The sequence below is a fragment of the Nerophis lumbriciformis genome, linkage group LG08, assembly GCF_033978685.3.
Source record: "Nerophis lumbriciformis linkage group LG08, RoL_Nlum_v2.1, whole genome shotgun sequence".
Classification (NCBI taxonomy): domain Eukaryota; kingdom Metazoa; phylum Chordata; class Actinopteri; order Syngnathiformes; family Syngnathidae; genus Nerophis; species Nerophis lumbriciformis.
Genome location: NC_084555.2, coordinates 23,650,800 through 23,676,316, shown reverse-complemented (window position 1 = coordinate 23,676,316; position 25,517 = coordinate 23,650,800). Strand labels below are relative to the sequence as shown.

At 40.6% G+C, this 25,517-nt stretch overlaps 1 protein-coding gene across 2 annotated transcripts in view; it reads right to left on the bottom strand.

The window, feature by feature from the left end:
• Window positions 1–592: 592 nt before the first annotated feature.
• Window positions 593–25,517, bottom strand: part of kif6 (kinesin family member 6) — a 121,107-nt gene continuing 96,182 nt past the window's right edge. For both annotated transcript variants that reach the window (XM_061968500.1, XM_061968501.1), the window contains 8 exons: window positions 21,283–21,333; window positions 21,121–21,208; window positions 20,895–21,030; window positions 14,326–14,402; window positions 4,070–4,159; window positions 3,918–3,989; window positions 1,609–1,724; window positions 593–1,083 (listed from right to left, as the gene is read on the bottom strand). In XM_061968500.1, the coding sequence (XP_061824484.1) occupies window positions 1,067–1,083; window positions 1,609–1,724; window positions 3,918–3,989; window positions 4,070–4,159; window positions 14,326–14,402; window positions 20,895–21,030; window positions 21,121–21,208; window positions 21,283–21,333 (647 nt within the window). In that variant the 3' untranslated portion in view covers window positions 593–1,066. The remainder of the gene's footprint in view (window positions 1,084–1,608; window positions 1,725–3,917; window positions 3,990–4,069; window positions 4,160–14,325; window positions 14,403–20,894; window positions 21,031–21,120; window positions 21,209–21,282; window positions 21,334–25,517) is intronic.

Here is a 25,517-nt window from a genome sequence, read left to right as displayed (position 1 = left end):
AAAAAAATGTCACTTAGAGTCTTAGATCACACACGTCTTGAAGAAAACAATCAAAACAAATTCAACCAATGTGTTGACTTACTTCAAGAAGATTTTCTCCAAGGCAACTCAGGCAGGATGCAAATTGCTGCAGCTGCTTGTCATCTGTCAAACAAATCAATGCAAAGCCATGCAAATAGGTTGCATATGCTTGCTCATTCTTTTGGAGGTGGGCGTGCAGTGATGGCTCTGAGGGGACTAGATAGTTCCACTTGATGACATGCAGATGCTGACAGACGCAGTGATGCAGTCAGGAGCTCAGAAAGAGCAGCACGGGATGGATCTGCATTGGTGGGGTATAATGTGCATTACTGCAGTAAAGTGAAAGGATAAATAGCACAACTAGGGGTAGTTCATACCTGTCACAAACGTAGTGGGGTTCTATTCACAGGGCTGGTTATTGTAGTTCGTGTTGCTCGTCTTTGTAGTTTGATAAAACAACCATTAAATGCAACGAAACCTTTGGAGCCATACTTACATTTTGCAAAGACTCAACAATATGTTTATTATTGTGGTTGCAGCTGTTGTTTAAAAAAAAAAATCCTAGAAGACAATGTATTTACAGTATCTATTATGCAATGCTGCATACGGGGATATAAAAATACCTTTTTTACTGCACATATATTCATAACAATTTTATATTTATAGCTTGTGACAGTGTGCCACATGTAAAACGCTCAAATTCGACAGTAAAATGAAATGCATTCATGTTCGTGCACATGCAAACTTTGAAGAAGCGATGACTCACAGCATTAAAGGAGCCAGCTGGCTTCCGCTTGTTGTCCTGCCTCTGATATCTTAAAACAACATTTGTTCAGATCAAATGGATGACACAGTTTGATTTATACTAGGCTGCTGCTTATGGTTACAGAAGCGGCATCTCTGGCAGGATGTGTGCTGGCAGAGGCCTTAAGTATGATTTGGACCCAGTTGTTGTTCTCCATCATTGAGCAACATAACATCAACAATGTCCAAGATGTGTACATATATGGACAAATAGCTCACGCATTGGAAGGGCCCATTGACGTTATTGTTGAGGAGCACCTGCAATTCACAGGAAAAAAATAATAATTGGGAAATCATACATTTGAAAACATGTCTTTTGTGACTTAAGAGGTTTAGAGCTAATAGAGAGGTTACCGAACAGTAAAAAGGCACGGAAAGATATGTCCCGAAAGAAGTGGATCATGAGTGGTAGCATGGATATCTGATAGCAAATGTCATTCTAAATTTGTCTTTTTTGTCTGATGTCCCCACACACTAGGCCACTAGTCTTGCTGTTTATATGAGCTCAGCCTTTCTGCAACCACAAGACATGCAAATTCACTTTAACATCTGCCAAAGCAAGCAGCTACACAAAGGCCAGTGTGGAGGATGACACACAAAACATGAAAAGTGTGCACAGCTTGATATTTTGTATACTAGTAACATATAATCTGACTTCAAGATGGTAGACTACATATGGTATGTATCAAAAATATAGAACTGACTACAGTGAGGACTCATACCTGCTCCCACAAGAGGGGAGTGTTGACTGTGAAATAAGTGGTGTAATACTGTGCGTGTTACCTGCTCTGTTGAGGAGGTTTTGCCGAGCTCTAATGAAGGCCAGGATATCTGCATCAGCCTGGTGGTCTCCAGTCAGTGGGATAGAAGAGAGTGACGGTGAAGATTTGGAAAGGGATCTAAAACACAAACCCACTTAATGCGGCTTGACAAACACATACAGTTTATTCTGTATGGATGCAACATCCAGTAATTTAAGACTTTGTACATGTGTGTGGTTTTTGTTCTTGTGCCAAATGTATAACCTGTATACAGTATATGATGCCATTTCTACAGAAAACTTTGGTAGAACTATCCATGACAAATTCATGGCTAGCACAGACGTATGTGATGCAGACGCTGCTTTCACCAGGACGGATTCCATTGTTATGATCAGTAGCCCCCTGTGCAGCATGGCTTTGGCTGCAAATGGCACTCTAGTGGCTGTCAATACTTGGAGCAAGACAATGAATCTGTAGTTTCTCCTGATTGGCACTTTGCATGCTAGTTGAGTGTGTCTGTTTGTGAGTGTACATTTCCAAGCACTCTTATCACTGCCACGATAAATAAAATGGAAATGAGTTGTATTACTAATCGTATGTATTTTCAGGCCTGATCTTTACACCAGTACTCCAGCCCTTTAACATTTACTGTACTAATGTTATGCAAATTCTTCAAAATAACATAGTAACTGACATAAATTCCAATGGGCATTCAAAGGATTAACTTCTTTTTTTTTTTCATGACTCAGGTTACTCAAGAAACCCGAGCAAAAAAAGTAGAAAAAAATATGAATCAAAATTGTTTATACGCTCTGACAGTAACTCTCTGTCTGGACTGGAGCCTGCAATGCCTCAGACTGGAAGTCTCTGCAGAGAGTGGTGAGGACGGCGGAAAAGATCATCAGGACTCCTCTTCCTCCTATCCAGGAGATCGCAAAAAGCCGCTGCCTGACCAGGGCTCAGAAAATCTGCAAAGACTCCTCCCACCCCCACCAAGGACTGTTTTCACTGCTGGACTCTAGAAAGAGGTTCCGCAGCCTCCGAAGCAGAACCTCCAGGTTCTGTAACAGCTTCTTTCCTCAAGCCGTAAGACTCTTGAACGCATCATAATTAAATTATCCCCTCAACTCCCCCCAAAATGGATTAACTCGCTGGAATAAAAAAGACAATATAACATACATCCATAAACGTGGACGCATGTGAAAAAGTGCAATATATTTATCTGTACAGTAATCATTTATTTATTTATATATATTTATTTATTTTATATATATATATATATTTATATATTATTTATATATATATTTATTTATTTATATATGCACCTTATTGCTTTTTTATCCTGCACTACCATGAGCTTATGTAACGAAATTTCGTTCTTATCTGTGCTGTAAAGTTCAAATTTGAATGACAATAAAAAGGAAGTCTAAGTCTAAGTCTAAGTCTAACTCCCTGAGAACTTTTTCGTCCAAAGGCTATCCTGTTGGGCTAAAATTATTTCTCAACGTATCGTTGATATATGAAAGACAAAGTTATGGCCAAAAAAGAGCACCCCCACCAAGGACTGTTTTCACTGCTGGACTCTAGAAAGAGGTTCCGCAGCCTCCGAAGCAGAACCTCCAGGTTCTGTAACAGCTTCTTCCCTCAAGCCGTAAGACTCTTGAACGCATCATAATTAAATTATCCCCTCAACTCCCCCCAAAATGGATTAACTCGCTGGAATAAAAAAGACAATATAACATACATCCATATATGTGGACGCATGTGAAAAAGTGCAATATATTTATCTGTACAGTAATCTATTTATTTATTTATATATTTGTATATATATTTATTTATTATATATATATATATATATATATATATATATATATATATATATATTATTTATATATATATTTATTTATTTATATATGCACCTTATTGCTTTTTTATCCTGCACTACCATGAGCTTATGTAACAAAATTTCGTTCTTATCTGTGCTGTAAAGTTCAAATTTGAATGACAATAAAAAGGAAGTCTAAGTCTAAGTCTAAGTCTAACTCCCTGAGAACTTTTTCGTCCTAAGGCTATCCTGTTGGGCTAAAATTATTTCTCAACGTATCGTTGGTATATGAAAGACAAAGTTATGGCCAAAAAAGAGCAAACATTTAGCTGAAAGGACAAAAGAGTCCCCAATATATTCTGAGGGTTAAGATAAAATCAGTGATGAATATAAAGTCTGTTTGTTGAACGTACTGAATAAATAAAATGTACTGCTATTATAATTATATTAAAAAAAATTTATTTGTTTTTTTTGTAAGTTGGTTGCCAGGTTAGTCTATCTTTTACCTCCACTCTGACGAAGGAGCGAATTCAGACACGTCCTCCTGTGTTTTATCAGGCCATGCTGCCTTGGGATTTCTAAAATGAAAAGTGATATTGCATAAATGAAACCATAAATAAGCACAAGTGTTAAAATATGTCTAAATCAGAGCAACAACCTGAAGTCCTGACCCGAAGAACTTGAACAATCTTTGTCTGCTGGGCCAGGTCTGACAGTGGTCTGAAGTCCAGGTATGGCTGGCGTGTATCTGTTTGAACCACAAGAGGGCATATAAAAGTTTATTCAGGGGTACCTCGTATACATTTTTGAATGGGTCGGTATTGGATGGAAACTTCTGCCAAAAATTTGCCTAACTTTTTAATTGCTGCATAAGTTATTTATACAGCAAAAAAAATTGTGCGTGACAAATTAGTCAGTTTATAATTACACAAAATCCAGTGCCAGAACAAAGAATTTCATGTGTTGGTCTCTCTGTGCTTTTTTATAATTTAGTATGACTGCGCAATAAGCAACTATGGAGCCAAGGAAAGTTACAAATGCTAGCACTTTGACAAAAATAACAATGGATTAGATTTATATTTTTCTACTGACCTAAAGTGCGTTACACTGAGAACCCATTATTCATTCACTCCAGAGTCATAGCATGTTGGTGGTGGTAAGCTATATCATTAGCCACAGGTGTCCTGGGAAAGACTGACGGGAACATGGCTTCCAATTTGCACCACTATTGAGAAACACGATTGAATTCAGACAGAACTTTTGACAAATTATGACGGCGTCGTTTTCGTGGCAAATCCACAAACAAGAATCTTCAAAAATGATAAAAGTGATGTTAATTACATGTGTATTTGACCTTTTCATTTATCAATTACTGTATTTTTCGGACCATAGGGTGCACCAGATTAAAAGGCGCACTGCCGATAAGCAGGTCTATCTTTATACAAAACGCGCACTAGATTATAAGGCGCATGAGGGGGTCATATTATGATTTTTTTTCTACATTTAAAACACTTCCTTGTGTTGAAGATAAAATGTAATGGTGTTTTTTGGTCAAACTGTTCCATAGGTTATGTTTTACAGACCATTTTCAAGATGCTTTCTGACCGTCTTTTCAGGATGCGGCGTTTTATTTACGAGGCTCACTTCGGCAGCGTCTTCTGACAGATATACAATAAGTTGCAACTGTACGCTAGTTTCTATTAGAAATAGCAACAGCGTAGGCTGAATGTCCCACGACAAAAGGATAGAGAAAAAAAGGAGTTTATTGACTACGGTGTCGGCGCTGACTACAATGGCGGACACACTCAAATTTTTGGGACTCATGCAGATCCTAAATACACAACAGCAATTACCAATAGGTAAGATTAGTTGGTTTTGCATATTATTGTGAAACAAAACGCCAGTTAATACAGCTGTGTCTCAACTTGGCAGTTGCATCCTTCGCAGTGCGCATTTGTGGGGTGCTGATGTCATCGCGGTGCACGAAGGCTGTACAAAATTTAAAAAAGTTCCAAGTGTCTTTCGAATCCGGTTGACAAACGTGTCCTTTTCTCCTATTAGCAAAAAGTGTGCATCCATGTACAAAACCCAAAACTAGTGTAGTTGGCACGTTGTGTAATTCGTAAATAAAAACAGAATACAATGACTTGCTTTTACTATGAAGCCACACTGTTGTAACACGTGGCTTGGCATTGTCTTGCTGAAATAAGCAGGGGCGTCCATGTAACGTTGCTTGGATGGCAACATATGTTGCTCCAAAACCTGTATGTACCTTTCAGAATTAATGGTACCTTCAGAGATGTAAGTTACCCATGCCTTGGGCACTAATACACCCCCATACCATCACACATGCTGGCTTTTACACTTTGCGCCTAGAATAATCCGGATGGTTCTTTTCCTCTTTGTTCCGGAGGACACAACGTCCACAGTTTCCAAAAAACAATTAGTCAGACCACAGAACACTTTTACATTTTGCATCAGTCCATCTTAGATGAGCTCAGGCTCAGCGAAGCCGGCGGCGTTTCTGGGTGTTGTTGATAAATGGCTTTTGCTTTGCATAGTAGAGTTTTAACTTGCACTTATAGATGTAGCGACAAACTGTAGTTACTGACAGTGGTTTTCTGAAGAATTCCTGAGCCCATGCGGGGATATCCTTTACACCCTGATGTCAGTTTTTGATGCAGTACTGCCTGAAGGATCGAAGTTCACGGGATTTCTCCAGATTCTCTGAACCTTTTGATGATATTGCAGACCTTAGCTGGTGAAATCCCTAAATTCCTTGCAATAGCTAGTTGAGAAATGTTGTTCTTAAACTGTTCGACAATTTGCTCACACATCTGTTCACAAAGTGATGACTCTCGCCCCATCCTTGTTTGTGAATGACTGAGCATTTCATGGAAGCGGCTTTTATACCCAATCATGGCACCCACCTGTTCCCAATTAGCCTGTTCACCTGTGGGATGTTCCAAATAAGTGTTTGATGAGCATTCCTCAACTTTCTCAGTCTTTTTTGCCACTTGTGCCAGCTTTTTTGAAACATGTTGCAGGCATGAAATTCCAAATGAGCTAATATTTGCAATAAAATAAGTTTTCCAGTTCGAATGTTAAGTATCTTGTCTTTGCAGTCTATTCAATTGACTATAGGTTGAAAAGAATGAGAAAATCAATGTATTCTGTTTTTATTTACGATTTACACAACGTGCCAACTTCACTGGTTTTGGGGTTTGTACACTTCACGTACTTTATTATCTCGAGATCCTTTGCGCTCTCAACTCTGAAAATTATTTTCATCATAGCGGCGCTATGCAGAGTGGAAAGAGTGAATTTAAGATGCAAGTATAGCTTTATATACTCATTTAAAACACAAGCAGACATGTCAAGCTGGGGTGACAGTATTGATATACATTTGTGTTAAAATAGGAGACCTTGACTATATATATATATATATATATATATATATATATATATATATATATATATATATATATATATATATGTTGAGCGACCTCCGTGCTCTTTGATCCTGACTTTACCCCCCCGAGGGAGAGCCATTTATCAGGCCATTGCAAATGGATTCGTACCAAGAGCTTTTTTCAACGTTTGGATGTAAAGCCTTACATCTTTTAATCTACCTTTTTTTTAGACCGCAAGAAGTTATTTTAAAATGTTTACTTCAATAAATGATTAATGTGATCTTGTGTTTAACTTTTCTGTTTTGTTTATTTTGCTTTGCAGAACAATCAAAGAGGACTTGGACAAGGCAATTTAAAGGACAACAGAGCAAAAATAAATGACACAAAACACGTATATACTAGTTTGGATGATCATTTAAAAACAAAATATTTTTATGACCTAAAATGTAAATTAATAAACTCAAGTACTGAAACTGCAGTTGTTGTGATTAATTTAATCTGCCTTCATTGCAAATAAATATATCCATCCATCCATTTTCTACCGCTTGTCCCTCTCGGGTCACGGGGGTGGCAGGAGCCTATCGCAGCTGCATTTGGGAGGAAGGCAGGGTACACCCTGGACAAGTCACCACCTCATCACACGGCCAACACAGATAGACATACAACATTCACACTTAAATACTAATAATATACGTTATTTCAGAGGAAGTGGCTAAGACCTACCGGCACCGCCGGTGTCTGATTTTCCTGCGGCTAGAGCTGAACGATCATGGTAGATGGTTGTCATGACGATGTGTCATGTGTTGACAAGCATTTTAAAGTCATTATTCCTAATTATTAGTTAATGATGGATTTATTTTATGCCAGTTGTAGTGGGACACGTACATTTAAAAACACGCAGACAATCCAGAAGATATCCCAGAAAGAGCTAGTCCTCACATGTTATTCATACAGCAACACCACACAAGCTTATTTAGTATAATTATGTCATTTACGATTAATGTACGTTTCTAATTTTGTCAAATTGGTTGCATTATAGCCAGTAATAATAAAAAATATTGTGATAACATTATAAAGATACGTGACTTGAATGTAAGGGCGGGGACTACTGACGTGACCAGAAAGTGTCCCTTAGGGTAGACTGTCCGAATTTATATCGGTCCAGCCACTCTCAGAGGACTCTCGCCAGGATCCACACTTTGTCAACCGCACTGGCTGGGTCCTTGGAAGTATGCACCCCCCAAATTGAGACACAACTTATATCTCCTAAAAGGTTCCCTTTTGAGGTTCTGACACACACACCTTAATAATACCCTTATGTTGAAGCAAAGAAAGTCTGACTACGGTAGTTGTTCCATCAAGCGGTGCGGCTTCGTAGCTTACCGAAGCCGTACTAAAACATTTTTAGAAATGTTTGAGCCCCGCGTTTAATGTTCTATATTCTCAATTAAACATCAACGGTTTTGTGTTGCTTGCTTCATTTATTGCTTAGATTGCGACACGTGACTTCTTCTTTATCAAAAAAAGATTTGTCAAGTGAAATCAAAGATTATACGTTGGTCCCATTCCACACAACAAAACATATGGAAACTTGAAAAAGCATGGAGGTCTACAACTTATTTACGTGTTGCTGGGTCAAGGAAATTGGTATCAAGACTAACCTGGATAAATAATGCCTCGTTTTTGCTCGAGTAAGGGTGCATTTCATGATTTAACTTTGCGTCCACTGATGTTTGTTGCTGTTGCACGCGCCGTTTACTAGTAGAGTGTTTGTCCCCGTCTTTATCAAAATATAACTATATATGTCAACATTGTGTATGTGCTGAAAGCTTCATGTATGATTGTTGCCTTTTGGTAAAAGCTTAACTCTTGTGCTCACATTTGCTATCTTTTATTTAGACTTGCTGAATTGGTGCTTTTGGAAACACTTGTAGCTAACATGTGTTTAAAAAATACAAATAATATCAAGCTAATACATGAATTGGAAATAATAAACCCTAAAAGTGTATCTAACAAACCTTTAACGGAGTGATCATTGCAAACTCATGCATTCTTCCACTCTGCTCCCTTAGACTGGAGTGTGAGCTGTATGTTTTTCTTGTCGTCTTGTAAAATCTTGCACTCTTCCTCCCTTTTTAATCACCTCTCAAGGAACTCTGAAGAAATGTTTATTCTTTTCGCAATTTGAACGATTCGTACAGCCGAAAATAACACAGGCATGGGGCAATTTTTTTCTTCGAGAAAGGCTAAATGACGCATAGTACCCATTAAAAACAGAGCTAGCTTGACCACCACGCGTATTCTTTGGGCGAGACGTGAGCCGGACGTGACGTCAGTAACATCCCAGCAATTGAACAGTGTTACAGGGGTTGCTCGGGGTCCTTGGAAAAACTCTGACCCCACATGGGTCGATAGAGGGAGACAGATGTGTGTAGCGAGTGAGCAGGAGTTGTTGCTGTTAAAGTGATTTTATGTATGCTGCAAGGAAGAAGCGGCTTCGTTTTTTCAACGAAACAAGGTCCTAGGAACTCGTTGAGTCAGTTACCGGCTCAAAATGCCAAACTTTGATCAATTCATGCCCTACCACGGTTCCGGGATTGAAGATACTGCCCAGTAAAAAGCTAAAAAGGTAACATTAAAAAGGAACTTCTTTAATGTGAGAAGAAAGACGTGCAACACGGAAAATGTCGGCACGAGACGAGGAGGCTAACGCTAGCGGGAGCAGAGGTGCTCGGCGCAAAGTTTACTCCAGCAACAACCCATTCCGGGGGATGTCATAAAAGAGAACGTTGTGTATCATCGACACAGGATGTTTTGGCACCATGACACCATGAATTGATTTACGTGGACCCCGACTTAAACAAGTTGAAAAACTTATTCGGGTGTTACCATTTAGTGGTCAATTGTACGGAATATGTACCGTACTGTGCAATCTACTAATAAAAGTTTCAATCAATCAATCAATCAATCGATGAAAGATTCACTAGCGGCATGGAGATGTTATCGTTTGAAGAAGCTGCGCGGGAGCATGACGCAATGCCGCTCACCCCACCAACATCATTAAAGGGGAACATTATCACAATTTCAGAATGGTTAAAACCATTAAAAATCAGTTCCCAGTGGCTTATTATATTTTTCGAAGTTTTTTTCAAAATTTTACCCGTCTCGCAATATCCCTAAAAAAAGCTTCAAAGTGCCTGATTTTAACCATCGTTATAAACACCCGTCCATTTTCCTGTGACGTCACATAGTGAAGCCAACACAAACAAACATGGCGGAAAGAACAGCAAGCTATAGCGACATTAGCTCGGATTCAGACTCGGATTTCAACGGCTTAAGCGATTCAACAGATTACGAATGTATTGAAACGGATGGTTGTAGTGTGGAGGCAGGTAGCGAAAACGAAATTGAAGAAGAAACTGAAGCTATTGAGCCATATCGGTTTGAACCGTATGCAAGCGAAACCGACAAAAACGACACGACAGCCAGCAACACGGGAGAAAGCGAGGACAAATTCGACGATCGCCTTCTAACCAACGATTGGTATGTTTGTTTGGCAATAAAGGAAACTAACAACTATGAACTAGGTTTACAGCATATGAAATACATTTGGCTACAACATGCACTTTGAGAGTGCAGACAGCCCAATTTTCATCAATTAATATATTCTGTAGACATACCCTCATCCGCGCTCTTTTCCTGAAAGCTGATCTGTCCAGTTTTGGAGTTGATGTCAGCAGGCCAGGGAAGCTAGGGTCAATATTCTTCTCTTGATCATCTTCGGTGGCATAAGGGACGGTGTGAGCCAAGACTTCCAGGGGGTTTAGCTCGCTCGTCTGCGGGAACAAACTGCCGCCATTGCTTGCCATGCTACCGAGGTCCTTTGTCCCTGAATTGCTCACACACTGCGGCAGATTCAATGGGGGTCTGGCGGCAGATTTCTTTGACTTTATCGTTGGAAATGCATCTGCTTTGAGTGTCGCAGGATATCCACACATTCTTGCCATCTCTGTCGTAGCATAGCTTTCGTCAGTAAAGTGTGCGGAACAAACGTCCAATTTCTTGCCACTTTCGCATCTTTGGGCCACTGGTGCAACTTGAATTCATCCCTGTTCGTGTTGTTACACCCTCCGACAACACACCGACGAGGCATGATGTCTCCAAGGTACGGAAAACAGTCGAAAAAACGGAAAATAACAGAGCTGATTTGACTCGGTGTTTGAGAAAATGGCGGATTGCTTCCCGAGGTCCGCTCCGAGAGCGAATATTAGAAAGGCGTTTAATTCGCCAAAATTCACCCATTTAGAGTTCGGAAATCGGTTAAAAAAAAATATGGTCTTTTTTCTGCAACATCAAGGTATATATTGACGCTTACCTTACATAGGTCTGGTGATAATGTTCCCCTTTGACGCCATCGAAGCAGCTATGTGTAACCACAGGTGAGCCAGAGGCATTTGAGAGCCGTTTTGAACGCTTCATGAGTCGGGTCATGGCATCTACCCATCTACCTATCTATTCATTGGGAATGAATATTAACAGAGTTGGTCCCATTAACACTTTCTCTTCCATGAACTGTGAAAGCAGCAAAAGTAAAATGGCAGCTGTTAATGTGAACTCTACTGTGAATGCCAAGTCACAGTAATTGTAAATAATGTAAATAATTCAATGTATATACCCTGATGATTATCTTGTGTGATGACTGCATTATGATGATAGTATATATCTGATGGTATATATCTGTATTATGAATCAATTTAAGTGGACCCAGACTCAAACAAGTTGAAAAACTTATTCGGGTGTTACCATTTAGTGGTCAATTGTACGGAATATGTACTTCACCGTGCAACCTACTAATAAAAGTCTCAAAACGTGCACATCTGCCAGGTTAAGACGTCAGAGGTGCACAAGCTAAATAATGTGGATGTGCCTTACACTACAGTGCTCCAACACTAGGAGGTGAAGAGCCCCACTATTGTGAACACAACCAGCATAGTGTGATGGGATGCAGGTATGCAACACACAAGCAAACTCACATGCAGAATGCTGGCTGTAAGGACAGTAGTGATGAAGAGTGCCACGATCAGAGAGAGAGAATACCCACACTACAACCAGACCATTTTGACGGTTCGAGTTTGTGGACAGACTTCCTGCATCACTTTAAGAGCTGTGCCCAAGCCAACCATTGGTCTACAAAAACTATGACAGTCCAGCTAATGTTCAGCAGGCGCCATTGTCCACAAGAACCCCAGGTAATTTAGATGGGATGCACGGCGGACGAGTGGGTGGACATTTTGGGGTAGATAGGACCCTTACTAGGCTCCAGACTAGATTCTATTGGTACAACATGAAGGATGTTGTCAAATCTGTGGTGCCACATGTGTACCAGCTGCGCTGCTAAAGCCTGACTAAAGAAAACACCCAAAACCGCCCTGGGGACAGTGAGAGTCAGCTGCTCAGTGAAGAGAGTAGCTGATGATATTATGGGGCCCCTAAATAATACTGAAAGACACAAATGCTACATATTGGTAGTACAGGACTTTTTTAGTAAATGGTTGGACGCGTACCCGCTCCCCGACGAACAAGCCCCCCAAAGCCTACACAGTGACCAAGGTACCAATTTTGAATCAGCAGTTTTACAAGAGATGTGCGGATTGCTTGGAGTAGAAGAGACTCATCCATCCTCAGTCCGATGACACTACTTTGCAGAAAATCCTCGCCACCACTGCAGAGCGTTGTAAGTGGGAGTGGGACCTGATGATTCCGCATGCAGTCATGGTGTACCGAGCCACTCGCCACAGTTTCATGGGCTTAACGCCAAACATGATGCTCTTTGGACGTGAAGTAACTGAACCTGTTACAGCTGAAAACAACAAAAGCATAGGGCATTTTTTTCTTCAGGAAAGGCTAAATGGCGACTAGTATCAATTGAAAACAGAGCTAGCTTGACCACCACGTATATTATTTGGGCATGACGTGAGCTGGACGTGACGTCAGTAACATCCCAGCAATTAAACAGTGTTACAAGCATGGCCAAGGGCAGCTTGCTCGGGGTCCTTGGAAAAACTCTGACCCCACCTGGGGGAGAATGAAGAAGAAGAAGATAGAGTGTGTGAATGGCGATAGAGGTCGACACGTGTGTAGAGATTGAGCAGGAGTTGTCGCTGTTAAAGTGATTTTATGTTCCTGAAACTACCGTGTTGGACAAAATAAAGTCAGTGGGAACTAACCAAAGGTCCTGGGAACTAACCAAAATCCGGTAACCAACTCAACGAGCCAAATGTTGGTTAGTTCGTCCCCTACCACGGTTCTGGCATTTAAGATACCGCCCAGCAAAAAGCTAAAAAGGTAACAGGCATGAGTCAACCTTCAGTCCACACTTATGTGTGACTGCCATCTACTGGTCACACTCATTACACTATGTATCAAATAAAATTGCTTTGAGGTCGGTAAGAACAACCAGAATTAATCTGTACATTAGGTGCACCGAGTTATAAGGCGCACTTTCAATTTTTGAGAAAATGAAATAATTTTAAGTATGCCTTATAATTAGAAAAATCGGGTATAAGTATTTTGCGCAGTTTTCAGCATGTAAAACTTTTATCATTCTCAGTGTAATGTGTTTTGTGTTGATATTTTTGGGTGTGTGGAATAGATTGTCTGTTTGGGAATTATTGTGTTGAAAAGTTGCTTCAATTTTCATTCGATTTGTTCTTGGTTGGACCTTTTGTAATGAAAACTGAGCTACCACTGTATGTTCATTCAAACGAATGCTTCATAACTGTCTTTGGTCTATAATGTTTCCAACAAGGCTGGATGGCTACTGAACCAAGTGAACAGTTTGCAGAAGAAATGTAGCTGTACAGAGAGACAGACCAGTAAACTAGGAGAGACAGAGAGGGCAATAGGAAGGCAGCCAGATTCACAGATTGAGAGTTGATAGCGCTAGCCAATGGGTTACAAGGTAAAACGTGACTCTAAAGGCATCTTGTAATGAGGTTTACCAACGTACTCTTGCACAGCTGCTCCAGCTAGCATCCATTACTGTACACTTACACCCCCTAAACCTCACGTTAATCCGGGTCACAACCCCAATGTAATGCCCCATTCACACTGCACCGCTATTAAACCAAGGTCCACAGATTGAGAGTCAAGCGTGCTAGCCAATTAGCTAAAAAGCAAAAGCTGTCAGCTCATTTACCAGTGCAACTCTTAAACGGGACCTATTATGCAAAACCAACATGGCAGATACAATTAAATTAATAATCAAGAATCTGACAGATTTTAATTGAGTTCAACAAAACTGAATAAAAAAAATCCAGATTCCAAGAAATGTTGTACATGTTGGACAATCAGTAAATAAAAAATATGTTCAATAAGACTGACCTGGGACCCATTTTCAGTCCTGATTCTCAGTTTGGAAAACCGGGCTCCATAAATATTGGATTAAGGCTGAGTACAATAAAATGTACAGAAATAAGAATTTAGCTTTGATAGGACTTACTCAAAGCCTGGAGTGCCAGGTGAGGATGGCTGCAAGGTTCCACACAGAGATCTTGTTGGACTTCTTGCTTTGGTTTCCTAAACAATACACATCATATGTTGTCACAAGGAGAAATTGATGAGCAAAAATACAACTGGCTACCATGACTTTAACATTCCTGAAATTGATTGCATGTGTGTTATTTCTCGAGAAACAAGCTTTAATGGCAAGGACAACTATTATCTCTATGACTTCATCTTTTCCATTAGTTTTTTGGATAGTAAATTAAACATGCCAGTTGCGTCTGCTAGTCAGATGTTGTGTCTTAACATCCGCTATTGTTGGGAATGAGACTGCTGTGTGATTGACAAGATGGCGGCGCCCTGATGGCAGCGGCTTGCAGACGCTCTTGGAAGTGTAGAGCGATTTGGCAAAAATACCCGTCTATTCTGTCTATTTCATGGCTGGCTCACAGCGTGGACACTTCGTGATCAGATACGACCGACAGACGATTCTGGATGTGGATAGATCGGGCCGTTATAGGCTGAAAGATGCGGGTACTTTCGACCTCCTCGCTAGCATGGGGATTCTTCGCCGGCTACATCCAGCGGCCTCGAAAGCAGCGGAGTTAAGTGCCAGCGGGGACCGTCAATGGAAGACACGTAAGCGGTGTGAGCGGAAGCAGAAGCGGGGATGCCGAGCGGGGCTAACAACAAAGCGAAAGGCTAATCCTCAAAGAAGCGCTAGTCCGGGTGAGAAGTTAGTTAAAATAGAACTAGCCAGCGCCAGGCTGGATAATACCTGCACACATAGCAACTATTTTAGAACAATACACAACTCAAAAAATGTTTTTTCTGTGTCAGAAGTAGACATGCACTCTACTGAGGTGGCAAGTTATGATGCGTTCGGTTTATCACAACATCAAGCAAACAATCGGAAAATTCCCGTCATATCAATTCCTAGATATGGTCGAAATTATTTAAAGTGCACTACACATAATAAACACAACATTATTAATATTGCTACTACGGATAATTTCAACAAAAACTCCTCAAAACAGCCCACTACCTATAATATGGGCTTCTTAAACATAAGATCATTATCTTCCAAAACGTTATTAGTTAATGAGGTCATTAGAGACAATAATCTTGACGTCATTGGTCTCGCCGAGACCTGGCTCAAACCAGACGATTTCTTTGCGCTGGGTGAGGCGTCTCCTCCTGGCTATGCGGGAGCGCATATTGCCCGTCCCATTAAAAGGGGTGGGGGAGTTGCACTCATACACAATAAAAACTTTAATCTTACCCCGAACCTAAATAATAAATATAACTCGTTTGAGATGCTTACTATGAGGTTTGTCACACCGCTGCCTCTCCACCTGGCTGTTATCTACCGCCCCCCAGGACCCAATTCGGACTTCATCAGTGAATTTTCAGAGTTCGTTGCTGATTTAGTGACGCACGCCGACAATATAATCATAATGGGGGACTTTAATATCCATATGAATACCCCATCGGACCCTCAGTGCATGGCGCTCCAGACTATAATTGATAGCTGTGGTCTTACACAAATAATAAATGAACCTACGCATCGCAACGGAAATACGATAGATCTAGTCCTGGTCAAGTTACGATACTCCCGTATACTAAAGTAATGTCCGATCATTACCTTATAAAATTTGAAGTTCTGACTCATTGTCAACAAACTAATAATAATAACTACTATAGCAGCCGCAACATTAATTCTGCCACAACGATGACTCTTGCTGGCCTACTGCCTTCGGTAATGGCACCATTCCCAAATTATGTCGGCTCTATTGATAACCTCACTAACAACTTTAATGACACCCTGCGCGACACCATTGATAGTATAGCACCGCTAAAGCTTAAAAGAGCCCCTAAAAGGCGCACCCCATGGTTTACAGAAGAAACTAGAGCCCATAAATTATCATGTAGAAAGCTGGAACGCAAATGGCGCGCTACTAAACTTGAGGTTTTCCATCAAGCATGGAGTGATAGTCTAATAACTTATAAACACATGCTTACCCTAGCTAAAGCTAAATATTACTCAAATCTCATCCACCTCAACAAAAATGATCCGAAATTTTTGTTTAGTACAGTAGCATCGCTAACCCAACAAGGGACTCCTCCCAGTAGCTCCACCCACTCAGCAGATGATTTTATTAATTTCTTTAATAAGAAAATTGAACTCATTAGAAAGGAGATTAAAGACAATGCATCGCAGCTACAACTGGGTTCTATTAACACAGATACGACTGTATCTACGAAGGATACCGCCCTCCAAAATAGTTTCTCTCTCTTTGATGAAATAACACTAGAGGAATTGTTAAGATGTGTCAATGGGACAAAACAAACAACATGTCTACTTGACCCATTTCCTGGGAAACTTATTAAGGAGCTTTTTGTATTATTAGGTCCATCAGTGCTAAATATTATAAACTTATCACTTTCCTCTGGCACTGTTCCACTAGCATTGAAAAAAGCGGTTATTCATCCTTTGCTCAAAAGACCTAACCTCGATCCTGACCTCATGGTAAACTACCGGCCGGTGTCCCACCTTCCGTTTATCTCAAAAATCCTCGAAAAAATTGTCGCACAGCAGCTAAATGAACACTTAATGTCTAACAATCTCTGTGAACCTTTTCAATCCGGTTTCAGGGCAAATCACCCTACGGAGACAGCCCTCGCAAAAATGACTAATGATCTACTGCTAACGATGGATTCTGATGCGTCATCTATGTTGCTGCTTCTTGATCTTAGCGCTGCTTTCGATACCGTCGATCATAACATTTTATTAGAGCGTATCAAAACACGTATTGGTATGTCAGACTTAGCCTTGTCGTGGTTTAACTCTTATCTTACTGACAGGATGCAGTGCGTCTCCCATAACAATGTGACCTCGGACTATGTTAAGGTAACGTGCGGAGTCCCCCAAGGTTCGGTTCTTGGCCCTGCACTCTTTAGTATTTACATGTTGCCGCTAGGCGACATCATACGCAAATACGGTGTTAGCTTTCATTGCTATGCTGATGACACCCAACTCTACATGCCCCTAAAGCTGACCAACACGCCGGATTGTAGTCAGCTGGAGGCGTGTCTTAATGAAATTAAACAATGGATGTCCGCTAACTTCTTGCAACTCAACACTAAGAAAACGGAAATGCTGATTATCGGTCCTGCTAAACACCGACATTTATTTGATAATACCACCTTAACATTTGACAACCAAACAATTACACAAAGCGACTCAGTAAAGAATCTGGGTATTATCTTCGACCCAACTCTCTCCTTTGAGTCACACATTAAGAGTGTTACTAAAACGGCCTTCTTTCATCTCCGTAATATCGCTAAAATTCGTTCCATTTTGTCCACTAGCGACGCTGAGATCATTATTCATGCGTTCGTTACGTCTCGTCTCGATTACTGTAACGTATTATTTTCGGGTCTCCCTATGTCTAGCATTAAAAGATTACAGTTGGTACAAAATGCGGCTGCTAGACTTTTGACAAGAACAAGAAAGTTTGATCATATTACGCCTATACTGGCTCACCTGCACTGGCTTCCTGTGCACTTAAGATGCGACTTTAAGGTTTTACTACTTACGTATAAAATACTACACGGTCTAGCTCCAGCCTATCTTGCCGATTGTATTGTACCATATGTCCCGGCAAGAAATCTGCGTTCAAAGAACTCCGGCTTATTAGTGATTCCCAGAGCCCAAAAAAAGTCTGCGGGCTGTAGAGCGTTTTCTATTCGGGCTCCAGCACTATGGAATGCCCTCCCGGTAACAGTTAGAGATGCTACCTCAGTAGAAACATTTAAGTCCCATCTCAAAACTCATTTGTATACTCTAGCCTTTGAATAGCCCCCCTTTTTTTAGACCAGTTGATCTGCCGTTTCTTTTCTTTTCTCCTCTGCTCCCCCCTATCCCTTGTGGAAGGGGAGACACACAGATCCGGTGGCCATGGATGGGGTGCTGGCTGTCCGGGGTCTGGACCCGGGGTGGACCGCTCGCCTGTATATCGGTTGGGAACATCTCTGCGCTGCTGACCCGTCTCCGCTCGGGATGGTTTCCTGCTGACCCCACTGTGGACTGGACTCTTACTGTTATGCTGGATCCACTATGGACTGGACTCTCACAATATTATGTTAGACCCACTCGACATCCATTGCATTCGGTCTCCCTAGAGGGGGGGGGGTTACCCACATATGCGGTCCTCTCCAAGGTTTCTCATAGTCATTCACATCGACGTCCCACTGGGGTGAGTTTTTCCTTGCCCTTATGTGGGCTATACCGAGGATGTCGTTGTGGCTTGTGCAGCCCTTTGAGACACTTGTGATTTAGGGCTATATAAATAAACATTGATTGATTGATTGATTGATTGATTGATTGATAATGTCAAATCTGGACATTATCTTTTTACTCCACTGTTACACGTATTTGGCACAAACACAGGTATCATGCAATGAGTTTATTTCAGAATAAGAGACCGATTGAAGGCTCAGGAAGTTTTTGCAGCTTATATTCAACAATTTTGATTTTTTTCAAATTTTACGGGATACTGAATTTGGGGATCGTATTGGCCGTAAACTATAATAAAAAATGTTTTCAAGAAATTAAGAAATAGGGGAAAAGGGGCTTGGTTGTACTTGTCCAGTGTGTACGCTGCCCTTCCGCCCGAGTGCAGCTCGAGTGCAACCCCGAGAGGGACAAGCGGTGATGGATGAATGGAGGGTTGGTTGTCGAACTCATTTTATCTCACCACCAGAGGACAGTGTTTCTCAAATTATGGTATGGGAATTTAGGGAATTTGGATCAAGGCTGGCCTACATAGTCTTTTATGGAATAAGACAAGAGATGAGAGGACATTTTGCGTGAATCAACAGCTCTGCAGTATTCGTTTTCTAGGCTTTTATACAATTTGTTTACAACAAAACAATTGTTACTCTTAAAAAGTGTGGCAGAAAAGCCATAGTTAAGATTGCTACTAGGCCGCTAAACTGGTGGTTACGGGTTGTAGCCTTGATGCCATCCTTCCATTCATCCATTTTCTACCGCTTGTCCCTTTCGCGGTGGTGGGGGGTGCTGAAGCCTATCCCAGCTGTATTCGGGCGGAAGGCAGGGTACACCCTGGACAAGTCGCCACCTCATCACAGGGCCAACACAAATAGACAGACAACATTCACACTAACATTCACACACTAGGGCCAATTTAGTGTTGCCAATCAACCTATCCCCAGGTGCATGTCTTTGGAGGTGGGAGGAAGCTGGAGTACCCGGAGGGAACCCACGCAGTCATGGGGAGAACATGCAAACTCCACACAGAAAGATCCAGAGTCCGGGATTGAACTCAGGACCTTCATATTGTGAGGAGCAGCGGCTTTACTTTGAGTTCCTCCCGGATGGCAGAGCTTCTCACCCTATCTCTAAAGGAGAGCCCCACCACCCGGCGGAGGAAACTCATTTCGGCCGCTTGTACACGTGATCTTGTCCTTTTGGTCATAACCCAAAGCTCATGACAATAGGTGAGAATGGGAACGTAGATCGACCGGTAAATCCTTTTACACCAGTTGGGAGAAATTATATTTGGGTTGGTCATCCCATATACTCATATATTCATACATACTTTTTGTTATTGTCAAGAGTGCTGTGTGTACAGGTGTGCATGTGCATGTTTTCCTCTCTTCTTTTCTTTTTTACGGGGGGGCAAGCACTTTGTGGTGCCACTTTCCTGTGCATGAAAAGTGCTGTATGAATTATGTTTAACTTTTATTTAACATTAAATATACAGAAGGTTGGCCTAAAGATGTGTTCATGTTTCTTGCTCATTCCGTGTTGGGATGCATTAAGTTATGTATTTTTCAACACGTCAATGCAGTTAAACTTTCAAATTTAGTTCTGCTTTCCTAAAAATATTTACCATTAAAAAAACACTGTGACAATTAAGCAACCCTGTGGTGTGACAAACACCTCTCAGTGTGTCAGAGTGTCTTATTTATAGCCAACATGTTACGCTTAAATCTAATGTAGGAATGACTATTGAAATATGTTTTGATGATGACAGGCAATTCACAATAGATTAAAAAGTGTGTTAACCAACCCTATTCTTGATATATTGTAATTCTGTGTGGAGTTAGTCCATACAATGGTTTTCTGTGTGGAGTTAGTCTAGAAAATATTTTAAATTGATTGAGATGAGCCTATAAACACGATATTATATAGATTGAGCTCTTGTTTAGATCACATGGTACTCTCCTGAAATGCCTTTACGCATACGTTCCTCCTACAAGTGTTCCCAACTATGTGATGTTTAACAGAGGACGCAGGGGTCACACTGGCGCCGTAATGGCGTACAAAGTCAGAGACTCATGCGTATCAACTTTCATGCACTTATGTGTCCTCAGAGGCCACAGTCGATGCACACAAAACCTCCAACAACAAAAGGATGTCTTGAAACGTCGGCGTTAATTCAGATTTTAAACTCAAACCTTGACAGGAGAGCCATTAAATGGTTAGGTTTGTGTATTTTTTTTCAAAATGCGTAGATAAAGACAGATGAGCTTCTTCACCTGCACATTGGAAGTCTCCTCGTTCCACCACATTCGGAAGTCCTTCTGGAGCTTGACCTTTGCCTTCTCCAGCAACAGCTGCAGATGCTCAATCTCTGTTTTCAATGTTTTCAGGTGTCCAACAGTGCTTTTGTAACTGATGGAAGACATTAGCAGCATAAAGCAAAGTAACATTAACTCATGTCAACTGCTATGGATTTATTCATTGTTACAAGTTTGATAATACATCTTTTTTTCTTGCTCAATATTTTTGCGCAGGTTTTCCTCCAATGGGTCCAGCTCCCTCTCAACATTTTGATGATTTTCTGTCACGCCTAGAGTACAAAATAATCAATTTGATTCAGGAGTACTTAGTATGCATGCATACATACAGTAACAGAACACTTACCATGAACTGCTCTCTGTCGCCGACGTATTTCTATCTGCTTCTTCAACTCATCTAACAAAATGAGAGGGTGCAGAAATTAAAATGCTTTGACATTATACATCAATACACAGAAGAGAAGGGGCTAAAAAATAAAAAATAACTTTACCAGGACCAAATAAATTGTGAAAGAAACATTTGTAATCAACAAGAAAGGCTGTTCATTACAGTTCTTTCGATTAGAGAACTAGAAAATAACATATGCGTAAGAAGCATTAAGTTGAATAGACTGCAAAGAAAAGATATTTAATGTTCAAACTGAGAAACTTGATTTTTTTTTTGCAAATAATCATTAACTTAGAATTTAATGGCAGCAACACATTGCAAAAAAGTTGGCACAGGGGCATTTTTACCACTGTGTTACATGGCCTTTCCTTTTAACAACACTAAGTAAACGTTTGGGAAATGAGCTACCACTTTTTGAAGCTTTTCAGGTGGAATTATTTCCCTTTTTTGCTACTGGGGGAAGCCCAGTAGGCTCTCAAGCAGACACGCACACACAGACAGGGTTTCATCGCTGTGCAGTGTGGAGATCAAAATTGATTGATTTATTGGGATAGGGACATAATGTATTCTTTACATGTATGTTTTTGTACATCAATGACATTGAAATAAGGCCTTGTAAGTTCTTACATCCTGAAAATGCCAGTTGTAACTTCATAGATTGCGCCTGCTCGCCACTGTTTTTTCGAATTTACCTGCATTTCTGTAGTTGAGCGATGTGACATTCACGAACAAACAACTTTTTGAAAAGCCATTAATGAACCTTGAGAACCGATCCAGAATTATTCAATAGTATTGTGCAAACTAGTACTCATTGTTTACTTGAAAAAGTTGTTCAAAATATTAGATTGTTCCGCCATCGTATAGCAGCTGATTGCTGTGCATAATAACACGTCACATTTCTAGAACCCTCTGTCAAGCTACTTGGAAAGGTGTGGCGACTGCTGGTAGCTCTCGAGCGACGGGTTGGAGACCTCTGGCCTAGTGTCAGTCCAGCTATGAGACGCCCTTTGGGTTTATTGCTCATTGGTTAGGAGTATTCAATCAGAGGCACATTTATGAAATAGTACGCATGTGATGGATTGTGTTCTTTCACATTTTGGAAACAAGTTCTCTACAGTTGGGCCTAGACTAAAAAAACATGCCTCTATTTTCCTATAGGGATGTCATGCTAAACATATGCTTAGATGGTTTCTCTTGTCATTTGTAAAAATACGATAAAAATACAGATTAGACGGTTTCATCCATTCATTGCGTTCTGCTTATCCAGAGTCAGGTCACAGAGGCAGCAGCCTAAAAAAAGAAACTCAGACTTCTCTCTCCTCAACTATTTATCCCAAATCCTCCCAGGAGAACCCAAAGCATGCCTCGGCCAGTTGAGAGACTTGTCTCTCCAACGTGTTCTGCTCTGAGACTTCCTGCCAGTTGGAGATGCCCAGAACACTTCCCTAGGGAGGCGTCTGGGAGGCATTCTGACAAGATGCCTGAGCAACCTCATCTTGCTCCTTTCATTGTGCAGGAGCAGTGGCTCTACTCCAAAGTTCTCCCGAAATACGGAGCTTCTCACTCTGTCTGTAAGGGAAAGCCCAGTCCCCCTAATTTTGTCCTTTCAGGCACTAACCAAATTTTGTGACCATAGGTGAAAGTTTCATAATCAAAAAAACTGAAGAACCATGATGTTGTCAGTTGATATGGCTCAACAGCACTTTTCAGCATGAATTTGGATAAAAAGAGCCAGGCAGATTCCTATTGCACACATGGAGATGTTTAACAACCAACCTAAATGGCACATTCTCTGCATAAAGACAAAAGCAATCTGAATGAAATCATAACCTTTGAGACAATACGGCTGAGATGTAGCATGTTTACCCTCACAATTTTAGAAGACAACCTGAAGCTCTAGCTTTAAGGCCAGCCTCTCTTTGACAGAGTGATTATTCAGATCCAGAAAACTTTGGACCAGTACAGTAGCACAGGTCTGTAGAAGACTGAAGGAAGTGAAATACCTGCTATGGACCAACACTATGGAAAATGGGACTATTTGCCAGAAAGGTGCCATTTAACACCTTCCAGTTATACAGAGACATGCCTCCAAAGGATTTTAAATGACTCATGATTGAAAATCCAGCACTGAAAACCCAGCTGAATGGCATAAGTGGTGACCTTACACTCCTGTGTAGTAAAAAAAAAAAAAACCACCTTCATCCCTCACTCTCTAAATCTACCTGGGAATTGCTTATTGGTTTGCCAGTATAATTTGCAGCAGAGCCATGCAGCAAATTACCTTTCCTGATTTACTTTTGCCATTCCATCAGAATGACTCCCCAGACACTGCTGTCTCCATACACTTGACCACAATTTGCAGGTCTGGTTACTGATGTCTGCTATGCTTGATGTCCTGTAGATATGACCAATAGCCTGGTAAGAACATGCCTGTGCAAGAGCAACTTATTTTAAGGGTTTAGTTATGGATTGGGGCTGCCTATAAAGCTATGCTTCTACATGGAAGCACGTGAGCAACAAAATATTTTCGGCTCAGGAACGCTGATTCATAATTAAATTTACCATTCAGACAGAAGTGAGTGTTTCTGTAATTTGAGTGGCAAAACTATAAAATGAATAGATAACTTAACACTAGAAAGGGTCTCAATGGAAAACTCATGTCACAGTTTTTCTTCAAGTCTATAATGATACACCACATGCAACCAAAGGAACATCATTGCTTCAGTTCTTATATGGAAGAACGGTGAGAAGGGATTTCTCTATTGAGCCAAGCCTTGGCTCACCACTGGCCAGGATCCTGAACTGTGCCCCATCAGGATATTGACACACATAATAAGTTGCAGATTAAAAAAAACATATTATGATGATAGGAAGAAGGCCAAAATTCCTGAATTAGATCCTTAGATCCATGTATTTGTTTAAGCAATCATATCCATGCAAGGCATTTAACAATCTGAAGAGCATCTGAAAGTCAGACAAGAAAAATAACTAAAAATTGAACCAAATTAGCTCCTGTCACTTGATGGTTTTACAATAATGTTAGCGCTTTACATTGAAGAGGGAAAATATTAATAAAAAGGCCATCACCCCCCCTCAAAAAAACAAACAAACCCAAAAAATACAGGGTTAACATATGGGTAACTCATCTTTTCATCACTCTCTACTCTGGGCTCTTTTACCACTAATTTAAAGCTTGAATTCCCCAATTGAAAATATTGAATTTCAGATGTGTGCAATTTTTAACAGCCACAAATGTTGAGCAAATTATAAGCAATTAGAACTGAAACAGAGTCCTAAAAGGGGAACATTCAGGTATAAACAGTATTTATACCAAAGGGGAAACAATTTCAGCGATCAAATGAAATGGACAATGTATCAGATAGTAAGACAAGTTAAATGGCTGTGGCAATCATGCGTAAGAGTGAGAGCAATTCAACATATTGGATGGTTGGATCTGCTATGGTGAGTTCCCATTACAATCCCTCAGGTCTCATACATGTCCAGAGTCCACACTCTGTTATGGCACCATGAAGTGATCCTACAGCCAGTTGAAGGTTTAAATGTCAATTTTTAAAAGCCAAAAATGGGGAACCTTTACATACAACAGGTCAGGTGCCATAACACAATTGGGTTATTGCTATGTCTTGGAAAAGGACAAGATGAAGACAAGGATAACTATGTATACCTTATACTAATACGATGAATGCCCCCAAAGAACATACAATTCAGAATATCTTCAATGTAAATACAAGTTATAAAATGTTTGTAATTTTCAACAATGGAGTCGGTCGGGAAGCCACCTAACAGTAAGGGTATTCTGCCGTGCTGGTACCCACTAGTCCCTCTCTGTTTTGTTGGAAGCAGTTGTCACTGCCTGATGATTGCGGAAGTGTTTCTCTTTGAGCGGTTCTGTATAAAAGGCACAGCCAGTTAATAACAGATCTACTGATATGGCTATAATCCAAAATGTTTGCAAGATTTTTGGCTAAACTGGACAAATGTTATTTTCACAGCAGGAGAATACCACACATGTACACCAACTGCTTGATCTTTGATTTTGATCTTCCTTTTTTATCATCCTCATTAGGGGTGTATTGGAATAGTTGACTATTCGATTCTGATTTGACTATCAACTTCACAGTCCAATTGTCGGACATTGAACCTCCGTCGGAGCGAGGCGAGTTGACTACACG